The sequence below is a fragment of the Chaetura pelagica genome, unplaced genomic scaffold (genome assembly GCF_000747805.2).
Source record: "Chaetura pelagica isolate M959 unplaced genomic scaffold, ChaPel_1.0 scaffold118, whole genome shotgun sequence".
Classification (NCBI taxonomy): Eukaryota; Metazoa; Chordata; class Aves; order Apodiformes; family Apodidae; genus Chaetura; species Chaetura pelagica.
The window spans coordinates 889017-902800 of record NW_009954408.1 but is presented as its reverse complement, the minus strand read 5'-3'; the positions used below and the strand labels follow the sequence as shown (position 1 = coordinate 902800).

The following is a 13784-nucleotide window of genomic DNA, read 5'->3' as shown; positions in this document are numbered from 1 at the left end:
CAGGAATGCTGGAGGGAAAGGCCTGCTGAGAACTACAGCTCTCCAGAGGTACCAAGCCCCCCCTCAACCTGCCAGGAGAACAACCAAGCTACCAATGAACAGCTCTTGCTTTGCTGACTGACTTGAAGGAAACAAAAGCCTCCAAGGTTAAGTGCCCAAATCACTTCACTATCTGTATCAGAGACATCTGAAGTGGACAAAGACATTCAGCATTTCTAGAAGAACACAGAATATCATACCCATGTCAAATTTTATTTCCCTGCTGTAATCACACAATCACATGAAATGCAAAAGCAGGCAGACTGCAAAGTACTCCCATTGAGATTCCTAAAGAAACCATTTAATCTGCAGAAGTCTGTCCTGTACCTGCTGTCTGACCTTCCAGCAACCAACCACCTACCACCAACCACCTTGTACAGCTCAGTGGTATCTATGCCTGGGATGAACTCCTGGGGAAAGGAGACTGAAATTCTCAGAGCAGAAGCTCCTCACTATAACCAAGCCTGACATGGCATCCCATCACCAGCTCACAGAAACACTTAAAGATCATTAGGTTCCAACCCCCTGCACGGGCAGGGACACCTCCCACCAGCCCAGGCTGCTCCAAGCCCCATCCAACCTGCCCTTCAACACTGCCAGGGAAGTATCTGCAATCTTAGATTGCCAATAATTTTCTTCATGAACTTAAGAAAAACGAATTTGAGGTGCAGCACAAAATAATTTGCCATGGAAGTTTTCAGGCTCCAGAAACTTCTGTACTGAATATATTAATTAAGTTTTAATGTAAAAATCTGCATCTTGAAATTCTAGAAACATACCTAGAGAGCCTGATTTAAAACATCTCATGGCAGGTATTGGAGAAAGGTTTTCAAGTTGTGCCTAGAAAGACAGCATTACATTTGCCTTTTTTTTTTTTTAATAACACCAGAACAAATAAATCCCTGACAACTGTATGACAGAATATTGCTCACAGCTGAGCTCCCCAGCATCTCAACAAGGCAGCTCTTTCCCAGTGTAGCACAAGCCAACTCTGCATTTTTTTCTTCAGAAGGAAAAATGTTTCTGCTACTGGAAAAATCAGGTTGCAGTGTTCTCATGCCAGAACCTTTTTGCCTTTCTTCCTCTTCCCCACAGAGTGACTAAATCCACCCACTTTCCTATTTATTTCAGCCATCAACACAAAAGCTCATAAAACAAGGTCAAGCCAATCTCAAGAAAGTAGTAGATTTGTGCAAGTGAGACCCTCCTCCCACTCACCAGAGAGGAGATATTGCTCAGCAGATAAGATTTGGTAAAGAAGGAGCCCATTAAATACATGGGTCTAATTATGGAGTATTGAACAGAGGCTCTCCTGGAGTGACATATCATAGAATCATGGAATGGTTTGGGTTGGAAGGGACCTCCAAGATCATCCAGATCCAACCCCCCTGCATGGGCAGGGACACCTCCCACCAGCCCAGGTTGCTCCAAGCCCCATCCAACCTGCCCTTCAACACTGCCAGGGATGGGGCAGCCCCAGCTTCCCTGGGCAACCTGGGCCAGGCTCTCACCACCCTCACACTCCACAATTTCCTCCTCATGTCTCACCTCAATCTCCCCTCCTCCAGTTTTCATCCATCCCCCCTTGTCCTCTCCCTCCCTGCCCTTGTCCCAAGCCCCTCCCCAGCTTTCCTGGAGCCCCTTCAGACCCTGGAAGGTGCTCTAAGGTCTCCCTGGAGCCTTCTCTTCTCCAGGCTGAACACCCCAACTCTCCCAGCCTGTCTCCAGAGCAGAGCTGCTCCAGCCCAAGGATCATCTCTGTGGCCTCCTCTGGCCTCTCTCCAGCAGCTCCATGTCCTTCCTGTGTTGGGGGCCCCAGAACTGGACACAGTGCTCCAGGTGATGTTTCATATGGTGGCAGCACTACATGTCTAGCCTAAGCCTGGCTTCCCAGACTTTGCTCCTGGCAATGACAGCAGCTGAACCCAGACATGCTGAGGGTTTTGCTGCCTGCTTGGGTAACATTCAAACACCACAGACTCGAGTCTCTTCTCTAGGACTTTTTTTTTTCCTTTTAAAAAAAGAAGCTAGGAAGGAACTGATGAGTCACAGAGCTGAATATTGTGCAACAGATTTGCATGTGTGAAGGAAAAATACAATGAATACCTAAAAATATGGGACTGATTATTTAAAAAAAAAATAAAATTAAATCCTAAAGAAATTTTAAAAGTCCCAAGCTGAACATCTTAGTACCTAAAAGCTTTTGCAAAACATATAAGATAGGAGAAATCTGGTGTCTGTCCAGATAGATTAAAAATTTGAAGCCATTAAAAATGATGTTTTTATGAGCTTTTCTTAGGTAGACTTTCACTTTTCTGTCATCTGCTGTATTCACAGTGTGGGTATCACTGGTTGCCAAAAACCCCAGGCTACCAGAAAACTAGAAATGAAGGTACATTAAACCAGATATTTCATCCATGGGCCCAATATTATATAATACTATGTACATCCAAGTTGAAAGCTTTGAAAACTGACACACACAGTAATGGAACACTGCAGGCATTTCTTTAGAAGGTTAATTTAAGGGCTAGTACATCCTTGGGGGAAGGAAAGAGAACAGAGATCACCAGCAGTGCAGAGTGTTTCAGGCTCCCAGGGCTGCTCTGTGCTTGCTTTGGGGGAGAGGGAAATCTGGCTCAGGCATTAGGCCAGATGGGTTGGGTGGAATTCAGCAATGAGGAACTGGTTTTAAAGGTTAAAATCTAGAGAGAAATCATTCTACAAGATCCAATGTTAAGAGCAATGATTAAGAAGTAATGTAAAAAATAAATACAGGCCAATATCCATCTGAAATCTGCACCAATAAAAAGAGGCGATTTCAGACATTTTCCTTTGCATCCAGTGATGTAGGTTCTGTAGGCTTTAAAAACAGGTTTGGAATATTGCAGTGCAGGAGGGCAGGAAGCCAGGGACAGCAAATCACTCCTGACATAAGAATGACTTCACAAACATTGAAAGGGTTACACTAAGGGTTTGGAAGAGGGGTTTCCTTCCACTGGACAAAAACATGGAAGAGGTGTGACCCATTCTAGGCTCACTGGCCCTTTGCAGGAGTTTGCAGGGTATGATGCCCTACCTCAGTGATTATCAGAAATGAGCACCAGGAGCTGTGGAAAGTGTTCTGGTTCTACTTTCTTGTGAAACATTTTATCTACTGCATATGTAGTTACATAAGTATGTGTAGAAATTTAAACTGAGCCCTTCCTTAGCTAGAGCTCAGTGCACCCCAGTGTCCCACGTGCCACGTACACGTCTAAAAATAACCTTTGCTCTTTGTTTGCTCATGATACACTTCAAGTGAAAAATCTGAATTTCTAAACTTACCATTCCCAGACTCTTAAGCTCTTGTCATCAGATGTGCTCACAAACCTCCTGTTTTCATCCACAAACACAATGGTGTTGACAGCTCCCAAATGCCTGTCGTATTCCTGCACAATCTCACCGCTTCGGATATCCCACTGCAGAGAGAAGAGTCACAATAAGACCCTGTTCTTCACTACACACTGGGATTTTGAGAGGGAGGTATTTTAAGCAGACATACCTGTACAATCTTCTTATCTGACATGCCAGCAACAAAGAGATTTTGTTTATCTTCATCGGGGTTGAACTTGACACAATAAGGAACCTTCCTGTTTGTGAACCTGGAAATGCATTGTCCTGCAACACACAAGCCATTCCCAGAGGTGAGGCTGGAAGTTTCAGGGGCTGATGAGTTCTCTCCAGGTATTGATAAACCCCATTCACTTCACTTCTACCTTCCTAGGAGCAGGAAATCCTTGTTCTAAAGGCCCTCAGGAGGATTAGAGGGTTGAATTTACCCTGCTCTTTGACCACACCTTCTTTCACACGTTTGTATGCAGGCACCTGTGTAGACACATGCACATACAAACTGTTCCCTACCTTTACTACAAACTTCCAAGCCATAGAACAGCTCAGCTCCCTGTAGGCACCAGGACACACCAAGGAAATCAGGACTGGTTGGGATATCCCAAACTGAGCACTGCCTCTGCACAGCATCAGGAGAGCTGGGCAAAGAGGAACCTCATGGGGTTCAACAAGAGCAAGTGCAGAGTCCTGCAGCTGGGAAGAAACAACAAAATGCACCAGGACAGGCCAGGATGTGACCTGCTAGAGAGCAGCTCTGTGGAGAAGGACCTTGGAGTCCTGGTAGACAACAGCAATGTGCCCTTGTGGCCAGGAAGGCCAATGGAATATTGGGGGGCATCAAGAGGAGTGTGTCCAGCAGGTCAGGGGGGTTCTCCTCCCCCTCCACTCGGCCCTGGTGGAGTGTTGTGTCCAGTTCTGGGCTCCCCACTGCAAGAGTGGGAGAGGGATTTACTGGAGAGAGTCCAACAGAGGCTACAAGGATGATGAAGGGACTGGAACGTGTCTGATGAGGAAAGGCTGAGAGATCTGGGGCTGCTCAGTCTAGAGAGAAGACTGAGGGGGGATCTAATGAATGTCTATAAATACATGAGGGCAGCAAGAAGGGAGGACAAGCTCTTGTCACTTGTGTCCTGTGGTAGGACGAGGGGCAATGGATTCAAACTGGATCCCAGGAAGTTCCACCTCAACATGAGGAAGAACTTCTTTCCTGTGAGGGTGACAGAGCCCTGGGACAGGCTGCCCAGAGAGGCTGTGGAGTCTCCTTCTGTGGGGACTTTCAAGACCCACCTGGACGCCTTTCTGAGTGACCTGCCCTAGTCTTTTTGGTCCTGCTCTGGCAGGGGGGTTGGACCAGATGATCTTTGGAGGTGCCTTCCAACCCCGAATATTCTGTGACTCTCTGATCACCTCCATGGGATCAGAGGTCTTTGGCAACCAACATAAACTCAGGTAAGAAGTCCTCAATCCTAAACCTAGAGAAGGTTAACAGTAATCCAACAGCAAAATAAATCACTGACCTTTTCTCACTGGAATCATCCAGTCCCAACCCCTGCATGGGCAGGAACACCTCCCACCAGCCCAGGTTGCTCCAAGCCCCATCCAACCTGCCCTTCAACACTGCCAGGGATGGGGCAGCCACAGCTTCCCTGGGCAACCTGGGCCAGGCTCTCACCACCCTCACACTCCACAATTCCCTCCTCATGTCTCACCTCAATCTCCCTCTTCCAGTTTTCATCCATTCCCCCTTGTCCTCTCCCTCCCTGCCCTTGTCCCAAGCCCCTCCCCAGCTTTCCTGGAGCCCCTTCAGGCCCTGGAAGGTGCTCTAAGGTCTCCCTGGAGCCTTCTCTTCTCCAGGCTGAACACCCCAACTCTCCCAGCCTGGCTCCAGAGCAGAGCTGCTCCAGCCCTTGGATCATCTCTGTGGCCTCCATTGGACTCTCTCCAGGTCCTTCTCATGTTAGGGGCTCCAGAAATGCACACATGGTGCCAGATACGAGCATCTCCCAAGACAAGCTCACCTGTTTCAGTGTCCCAGAGTTTCAGGTACCTGTCATAGGCAGCACTGAGGAAGCGGGTGCCGGCGTTGTTGAAACAGATGTCTCGAACAGCCTTGCCATGTCCTGCAAGACAGACAGAGCCAATGTGGTGATCCACTTCTCTCCATTCAATCTGAGAATGAGTGGTTTTCCCAAAAACATTATTTCAGTTAAATGCTCCAGTCTTTAAACAACCCAGAGAGAACAGGGGAATTGCTCACTGAAGTTCTTCATGAGCACTAAGTCAAGAACGATTCAAGGGAGAAAGACAGAGCAGCTACTGAAGAATGATAAGAATAAAACCCTCAAATACCCACACCTCTAAAGCAGGGGAGAGAGAAATGACAGCATTGCACAGAATCAAACACTGCATCCCTCCTAACATTATATCCAAGCAGAACTTTCAGTATTCTTGGCTTCAAAGAGTGTTCTGGTCACAGCTAAGAGCTACCAGAGAAGTTTAGAACACCAGTAATGAATTTGAAGGCTGCTAACATCTAATGAAATAGAGGAGAAAAAAACAGCACTGCAGGAGATACATTCAAAAGAAGAGACATTTAAAATTAGAAAATAGATACAAAATATCATCATAGAGTCATCATCATGGAATGCCAGGTTGGAAAGGACCTCAAGGGTCATCTGGTCCAACCTTTAATAGAGGAAACATTCTACCAGAAAGTTAAGAATGCTTTCATCTGGTGCTGATCTTGCTACCCTGAACCCCAGTGCTTTCACAGGCATGACCTCTGCATCAGACTCGGAGGAGATCTCTTTGGTTAAAATACTGGCACAGCAACTTAAATATAGCAAAACAGCAGGTGAATCTGGTTTATAATAAGGACCTTTAGGAAGAAAGTCAAACTGTTCAGAAAGAGCAGGCTATTGAGAGCCTTTTTTCAGCCATCATCTTTGTCACCCTGCTGTCATCAAAATATTAGGTGGAAAAAGATTTCTTTGTTGTTACTCAACATACATTCACTCAGTGTTCTAGAAATGTTCCCATTTCAAAAGGAGAATCAGCTGCTTTTGTTCAGCATTCAAGACTGCTAACTTTGTGTTTCTTTCTCTCTCTCAGCTCTCTGCTTTAAAAAACACCTGTTACATGAACAAAGACAGCACCTGAACCTAAAGAAAAAACAATTCCCATGCCTTTAGAGACCAGTGATTTAAGGTGGATTCATCCAACCATGAGATGCCCTCACTGGAAAGATACAGAGAGCTGCTCTTCTCCATGAGAGGATGGGGCAATTTCATGCCACAATTTTGCCTTTGGAAAGGAGCCTTGCATGAAGTATTGATGACTGCAGCACACTCAGGCTTTATTTTAAGGGTTTATAAGGTGCTAAAAACCAACATGACATTGCTTGGAACAATGACAAAGGCTCACTAAAAACTTGCACCTTTTCCAATTCTTACTGCCAAGATCATCCTGAACCCCCTATTTGCCATCTCTATGTCTACAATAAATGAATAAGCTAACCTAAATCATGTCCTTCCATGAAGTTGTTTTAAATATATGTCAGCTTAAAAAGAAAGAGACTATTACCAATAAATGTTCGCAGACATCTTCGATCACCATATACTTCCCACAGCTTGGAGGAAAAAAAAAGGGATGGGGAGAAAAAGAGATCAATTGCTAAGCAACAAGGATGCTGAAATGAAATGCAAATGTATGTGGCAACATCTTTTAAGAAATTAATTACAAACATTTGACATCCACCAATTAATCAGAACTACGTACCCAGGAAATTTGTCACCTTCTTGTGGGCAAAACCCCCTTAAAATAATTAAAAACCCCATACCACATTCCAACTTTAAAGTCTTTAAAATAGTATCAGCTATCTGATATGATGTATGCTTGACAGATATGAGATTAATTCATCATCACAAATGCTTCAGTAAAATATTCAGCTAGTTGTAAAACTAGGCTTCACAGAAAATGAATTATTAGAATAATAAAGCCAATAACCTGAGGAACTTGTGACCTTAAATGCTATTGCTAAATGATTAACACTCTTCTAACACCCACGACCTTGTGTCTTAGTTCTATGTTCCAATGATTTATAATTTAAAAAACAAGTGAGAAAAAGAAAAGTAATACAAAGGTACTTGGCAGAACTGCCAAATGTTTAAGTATTCCAGAACACATTGTCTGTATTCAATGCTGACATAAAGTATAGCCAAGAAAACAGAAAAGTAACTCACCTTAATTTTGCAGTCCATAGAGCAAGACAACAGCAAATGCCCAGAGAGGGGAAACAATCTAACTGCACTGACACCCTGTAAATAAGGACATAGTTAAACAGTAAGTGGAACATCTAGGTATTTCCTCAGGTCACCTGCCCTCTTTTCTAAGCAAAAAGCTAAAGCTTATCTTCACAAAATGTACAGATACTGTATATTGGAAAGAAAGAACCTACTGACATTTTATTTGAGAACAGCCATGTGTTTTGAACTATTGTTATTGGCAACAAATGGGTTCACTGCAACAGCTGTAGATAAATCCTCCTTCACCTCACACACCATTCCTGTGGTAAACACAGCGAAGAAGTAAAAGCTGTGGGGTTGGGCAACTGTTTCTGCAAAACAAGCCTTTGCAGGTGGGGCACGTGAGGAAGTTTTCCACAAAAATAAAGCTTCTGGCCAGCTCCATTTGGCTGCCACCCACTGGACTGGCTCCCTGGGCACAGCATCCTCCCATCTATTGCAGGCACTCCTTGCAGAGGAAGTCCAAAGAACTGCCAAGTACCCATGGTTTGATGTCCCTTCTTTCCATTACATGTCAATTACTCTCTTCATATTCCATCCAGTTCCTTGCACTCCTGGTCAGAGTTGGGTGCTTTATCCTTCCTATTAGTGTCCACTTATACCCCCCAACTTTTCTAGATTGGTCAGCCCACCTTTCTTTGGCTCTCCCATCTACATCATGATTCATTTCTTGTTTGTTTCTTGTTTCCTTCCTTGTTTGAAGGAAAAAGCTACTTTATGCATCAGTTTGTTCAAATGGGTGAACAGGCAGAGGAGTGACCAGAGCTTTGGGCAGGAGATGTTATTGTGGAAAGCACTGCTCATTGCAGCTCTTAGATGCAGCAATCTCTGAAGAAGAGTTCAGAGCTGGGACACAACAAAAAAGGGGTAAAACTAAAAGTGTTCTCTGTGTCCTCCTTTCCTCCACCTTTCAGGTATCATTAAGGTGCTGGCCACTGCAGCACAGCACATAACCTCAAGCAATACTGAAAATTAGGGTCAAAAGAAGCAGTAAATTGAGTGTGGGCTTTACAAATCTGATTGATGGAACACTTTTTTAATACTAAAATAATGTGTATAGTTATGGGCTCTGGCAAAAGAAGAAACTGTAAATGTTTAGTAGCATCATCAAAGGAAACTCTGAACAAGACAGACCTCTCAATTTGTATTTGGGAATCCTGGGATGCTGATGCATCATAATCACAAAAGCTATGGAACTCTTCATAAGTTTGATATGAAATAGTCCTCATGTGCTTTTACTATTTAAAAAATAGTAATAGTCCCCCATTATCAGGGATCTCAAGAGTTACCCTTACTCTTATTCATGTCGTAGTTTAGGAAATAACTCCAAATCCCACAGAAGTCACTGAATAATATTTGCCCCTTTAAAAAAAAGTCAGGAAGCCCCTCTGTTAATGAAAAAGTAATGGAAGCAAACACCTCGTGTGAGCATGTCATGCAACCAGGGATATCACAACGTGGTCCAGATGAAAATACTCTTTCCTTCTCCTGGTACTTCAGTTTTATACAAATGACTAGCTTCAGCCACAAAGTGAAGGAGGTTTTTGAGATGCATGCTCCCAAACACATCTTCCTACCTTGGTATGTCCAGACCACACATGGATTTGTTTCTTTGGAAGGTAGCACTTCTCAGGTGGTACCGTCGAACGGAGATTAACCCCAACATCTTGAGGGACGTGAAGATAAGATCTCCCCTGATAGTCATACATTTCCTTAACTGAAAAGGTAAACACAGAATTCTGAGAATCCAAGAGCCTGTATTTTTAGAGGTTATAACCTTCAAAAGGCTCCACAGCCACACACAATGAAGGTTTTCCTCCACACAGCTGCTCTGCTGTGAAGTCGGGGCAGGGGGGGGAGTGGGTTAAAGGAAGAAAAACCTGCTTCACAGAACACAGATGTGGAATCTTATTTGACATCAGTCAAGCTCAAATTAAGCCACTTCAGCCAAGTATGCTTGGAATCTGATAATCTGAACATGAAGACAATCTCCCCTCTACATGTCTTACTCATCATTAAAGAGCAAGAGAGTTTCTCCAGCCAAGGAGGGTTGGGTTTGATTCTCAAGTGCAACTCTAACCCTGGTGTTTGCTTGCAGCTCACATTCCAGCCAGCTCTGTGCTGGGCCAGTCACCTCAACAGTTACAAACCAGGACAAAAAGATCCATTTGACCTGTGGGAACCAATATTGGTCAGAGGTAGCCAAAAGCTGCTCTTTAACTAGATTTTGGGGAAGATACTGGACAATCAAACAGGTGTTTCACAGCAGACTTGTGTTGGGAAGCCATGACATCAGGCTGTGCATTGATTAGATAAATGTCTCAGTTTCTGGGATATCATGATGGCAGTTTTGGTTGTACAAGTGGCCTCCTGCACATTATCAGTGATTATACATGGCTGCAAAATGGCAGATTTCTGGAATTTTTCTGTTTGAGAAGATGAAAGTTCAACTTGCAAGGTCTTTCACTGTGAAACTTCAAGTAGGGATGACAAAAACTTGGATACAAAGTTCCACAGGGGCTCAGTGGCTACAGTTTCAGTTTTGCTGTGCTTATCAGTATTCAGTAACTATTGTCATGCCCTACTACATACAAACAGAATGAAGTGCTCATGGCAGCAATGCCTGTTTCACAGCCACTTCTTTAATGCATTTAAGAAAGAATGTTCCAGCTTGTGCACATGAGCCTGGCTGTAGAAGGTGGTCAACAAAGAGAGACTTGGTTCACCTAACTATCTGTGCCAAGCAATGTCAGGCAGGACTGGTCTGCATGCAGAGAGCTGAAATAACAGTTGCCAAAAATCACTTCATTTAACTTGCTCACCAAAGCACTTTCTTTCAAAGTAGCACATGCTTCTAGGCTTCCATGGGGCAATTACTTGATAGGCAATTACTCAAGAGTTTGACAGCAAGAACATTCACATTAAGAAGTGAGAAAGTATAAAGTCCAAGTCATTTTCTAAATTGCATGTAAGCCACAAGTCACAGCACTACCTGCTGATGACAGCACTGACACACAAAACTGCAGCAGTTCTGAAGCAGAAACTAAGCCAAACTCAGAACTTTAAAATGTTTGCTCTGAAATGGGACCTCTGCATCGAGGACCATTCAAAATCAATAATATCAAATTGCATTTCCACACTGCTCCTCACAGTATGAAGTGAAATGAGTCCGAGTTGATCTCCTTCCCTGTCCTTTATGCTTATGCATCTGAGCTCTATTATCTCCAACACAGAAACATCAAGGTGCCTCAGCCAAACTGCTGGGGCTGTCTGCCATCCCTACTAATTGGCACAGCAGGCAAGAAAACAGTGAGCAAGAAAATGAGGACAGGCAGGAATACACCATTACCATGTAATATAGTCTTCTCCTCTCCAGGTTTATCATCTTCCAGCTTTCCTCTCTTCTGCCTCTTGGCTGTTATTTCATCCAGCTCCTTCTGTTCTTCCTGGAAAAATAAAAATTGACTTTTACAAATTCAGCACTGAGAAGAATCAAGTAACAAAATACAGACCTGCACAACCCTTTCCTTACTGCTATGAACACATTTACTTGCTTAATGAGATTAGAAATACTTCTAAGCATCAGTAAAGATAATACCTTTCTGAAACCCAGAATAATTAAAAAAAGCTATTTATATCAAAAAGAATCAAATGCTCCCTTTTTATTCACAGACCACAGCTAAGGATCACTGACTGAACAAGGAGGATATTTGTTGGTGGGAGAGGGGTTTTTTTAGGGGGTAATTGTTATTCTCTTTGTTTTTTCCTTTTTATTTTATAACACATTTTACTTTCAGTTCTTTTCAAGCTGTTTCTTTCACTAACCATTTTTAGATCAGACTCCACACATGGATAACAATAATTTTAATTCCAAACACTCTTGCAAATAATTGAGTGCAGAATATGCAGAACACCTTATTTGGACATATCACCTGGAATGGTTTTTTATCACCCTAAAACACAGTGTGGATCCTCTGCCTGGAAAAACTGCTGGTGCAGCTGGATCTCTGGTACAACCACTGCCATGTACTAACTAGGTTTATCTGTTGTGCTAAAGTAGCACTTACCTCAGATGGTTTGGCTACTTCTTTTTCATCAACATACTTTGCCCATGGTCCCAGAAACCCATCAATGTTAGATGCATCGTTCTCCTTGAATTTCTTCCTTTTTTCAATTTTCTTTTGTCCTGTTTCAAACACAGTTAAACCTGAAGAAAAAACAAAGCACTGATCAGCTGCTAACCCAGGATACAGCAGCACAGCTCACAGAACAGTCAGTTGAAAAAGAAATATCACCACTACCACCATTTGTCCCAGTGCTCACAGCAAGATGGAAAAAGCATTTGAGCAGCCTTCCAGTGCCTGAAGGGGCTCCAGGAAAGCTGGGGAGGGGCTTGGGACAAGGGCAGGGAGGGAGAGGACAAGGGGGAAGGGATGAAAACTGGAGGAGGGGAGATTGAGGTGAGACATGAGGAGGAAATTGTGGAGTGTGAGGGTGGTGAGAGCCTGGCCCAGGTTGCCCAGGGAAGCTGTGGCTGCCCCATCCCTGGCAGTGTTGAAGGGCAGGTTGGATGGGGCTTGGAGCAGCCTGGGCTGGTGGGAGGTGTCCCTGCCCATGCAGGGGGGTTGGGACTGGATGATCTATATCAACCCAAACCACTCTATGAAAATTGGCCAAGGCATTGCTAACTTTTCTAACTATGAACACTGCTAACTATGCCCAGTAATAGGAACCACTTAAACTGTGTCTCATGGTTGGTTAGAGTATTTAACCACATATGTACCTATGCATTTTTAACCATATATGAATACACTGATTTTCATACTTGAAATAGTGCAGTGTTTGCCCAAGTAGAGTCCTAACAACTGATTTCTGACCCCACTCACCACTCTTGGTTTCTAAAAAAAAATAAATATCTCTAAGAACCAAAACAAGACAAGTCTCCCCAAGCCCCAACCATAACTGTGTATTTGCATTTAGTAAAAAGTCACAGAATCATGATGAATGGTTTGGGTTGGAAGGGACTTTCAAGGTAATTTAGTGCAACCTTCCTGCAGTGAACAGGGGCATCCTCAACCAGATCAGGCTGCTCAGAGCCCCAACCAAACTGACCTTAAGTGTTTCTATGGCTATGGTAGGACATCTACCACCTCCCTGAGCAACCTGTTCCAGAGTTTCACCAATCTCACTGTAAAACACTTCTACCTTATATCTAGTCTGCATCTACCTTCTTTTAGTTTAAAACCACCACCCTCTTGTTCTGTCACTACAAGCCCTATTAACAGGTCTGTCTCCATTGACATGGTCATCTACCTCCAACCCCCATCTTGTTCTCAGAATTCCATGTGTCAAAACCATTAAACAATATAAATATGGGAGGAAAAAAACCCAACATTTAAGTATAAAGATGTTGAAATAATGACCTAATAGTTTTTCATAAGGTTATATATACAATTATGTGCAACTTTCAAGCCATGTTTTCCTTCAGCATCAGTGATACTCATCTAGTGCCAAGAAGCCAAAAAGAGCAAGAAGAAACAGGCAATGTAAACATTTATGTTAATGATCATACAAAGGAATCACACACTATTACAGAGTTTTCTAAAATAAATTACTAAAATTCCATTATGAAAGAGTTCTTTTTGTACTTTTATTTAGTTATTTCATCTTTGCTGTTTCTGTCTCATGTCTGTAGCTGCTATACCAAAATAACACTACTTTCCTCATCTTACTTTGAAAGAGTGAAATAACCTTGGCTATATTCTGTGGAATAGGTCACAGACATAAGGAAGCTTTGTATAGCATGTGTAAGATGCTAGAAAAAGACATGGAAGGGAAAGCATGACTGAAGTCTGCATGGGTACCACCTTCCAGTGACACTGTGAAGTGTCAAGTAAAGGATTAATGCCAAAGCCCATGCCTCTGGCAGCCAAGCCTCCCAGTGGCACCCCATGCCTTTCCTCTTTGGCAACCTCCCAAAGGGTTTTCCTTTCCAAACAACCCAAAGAGCTTAACTCTGCTCAGAAGAGATAACATGCAGCTCCCAACTGGAGG

The 13784-nt window shown here is 43.4% G+C and overlaps 1 protein-coding gene across 1 annotated transcript in view; it reads right to left on the bottom strand.

The window, feature by feature from the left end:
* The window catches only part of CDC40 (cell division cycle 40), a 36091-nt gene that overhangs the window by 8877 nt on the left and 13430 nt on the right, over positions 1–13784 (bottom strand). Inside the window, exons 5-12 of the mRNA XM_010004357.1 lie at positions 11798–11937; positions 11080–11176; positions 9308–9447; positions 7668–7742; positions 7009–7054; positions 5445–5546; positions 3581–3696; positions 3364–3497 (exon numbers count right to left, since the gene is read on the bottom strand). Coding sequence (XP_010002659.1) covers positions 3364–3497; positions 3581–3696; positions 5445–5546; positions 7009–7054; positions 7668–7742; positions 9308–9447; positions 11080–11176; positions 11798–11937 — 850 coding nt within the window. The remainder of the gene's footprint in view (positions 1–3363; positions 3498–3580; positions 3697–5444; positions 5547–7008; positions 7055–7667; positions 7743–9307; positions 9448–11079; positions 11177–11797; positions 11938–13784) is intronic.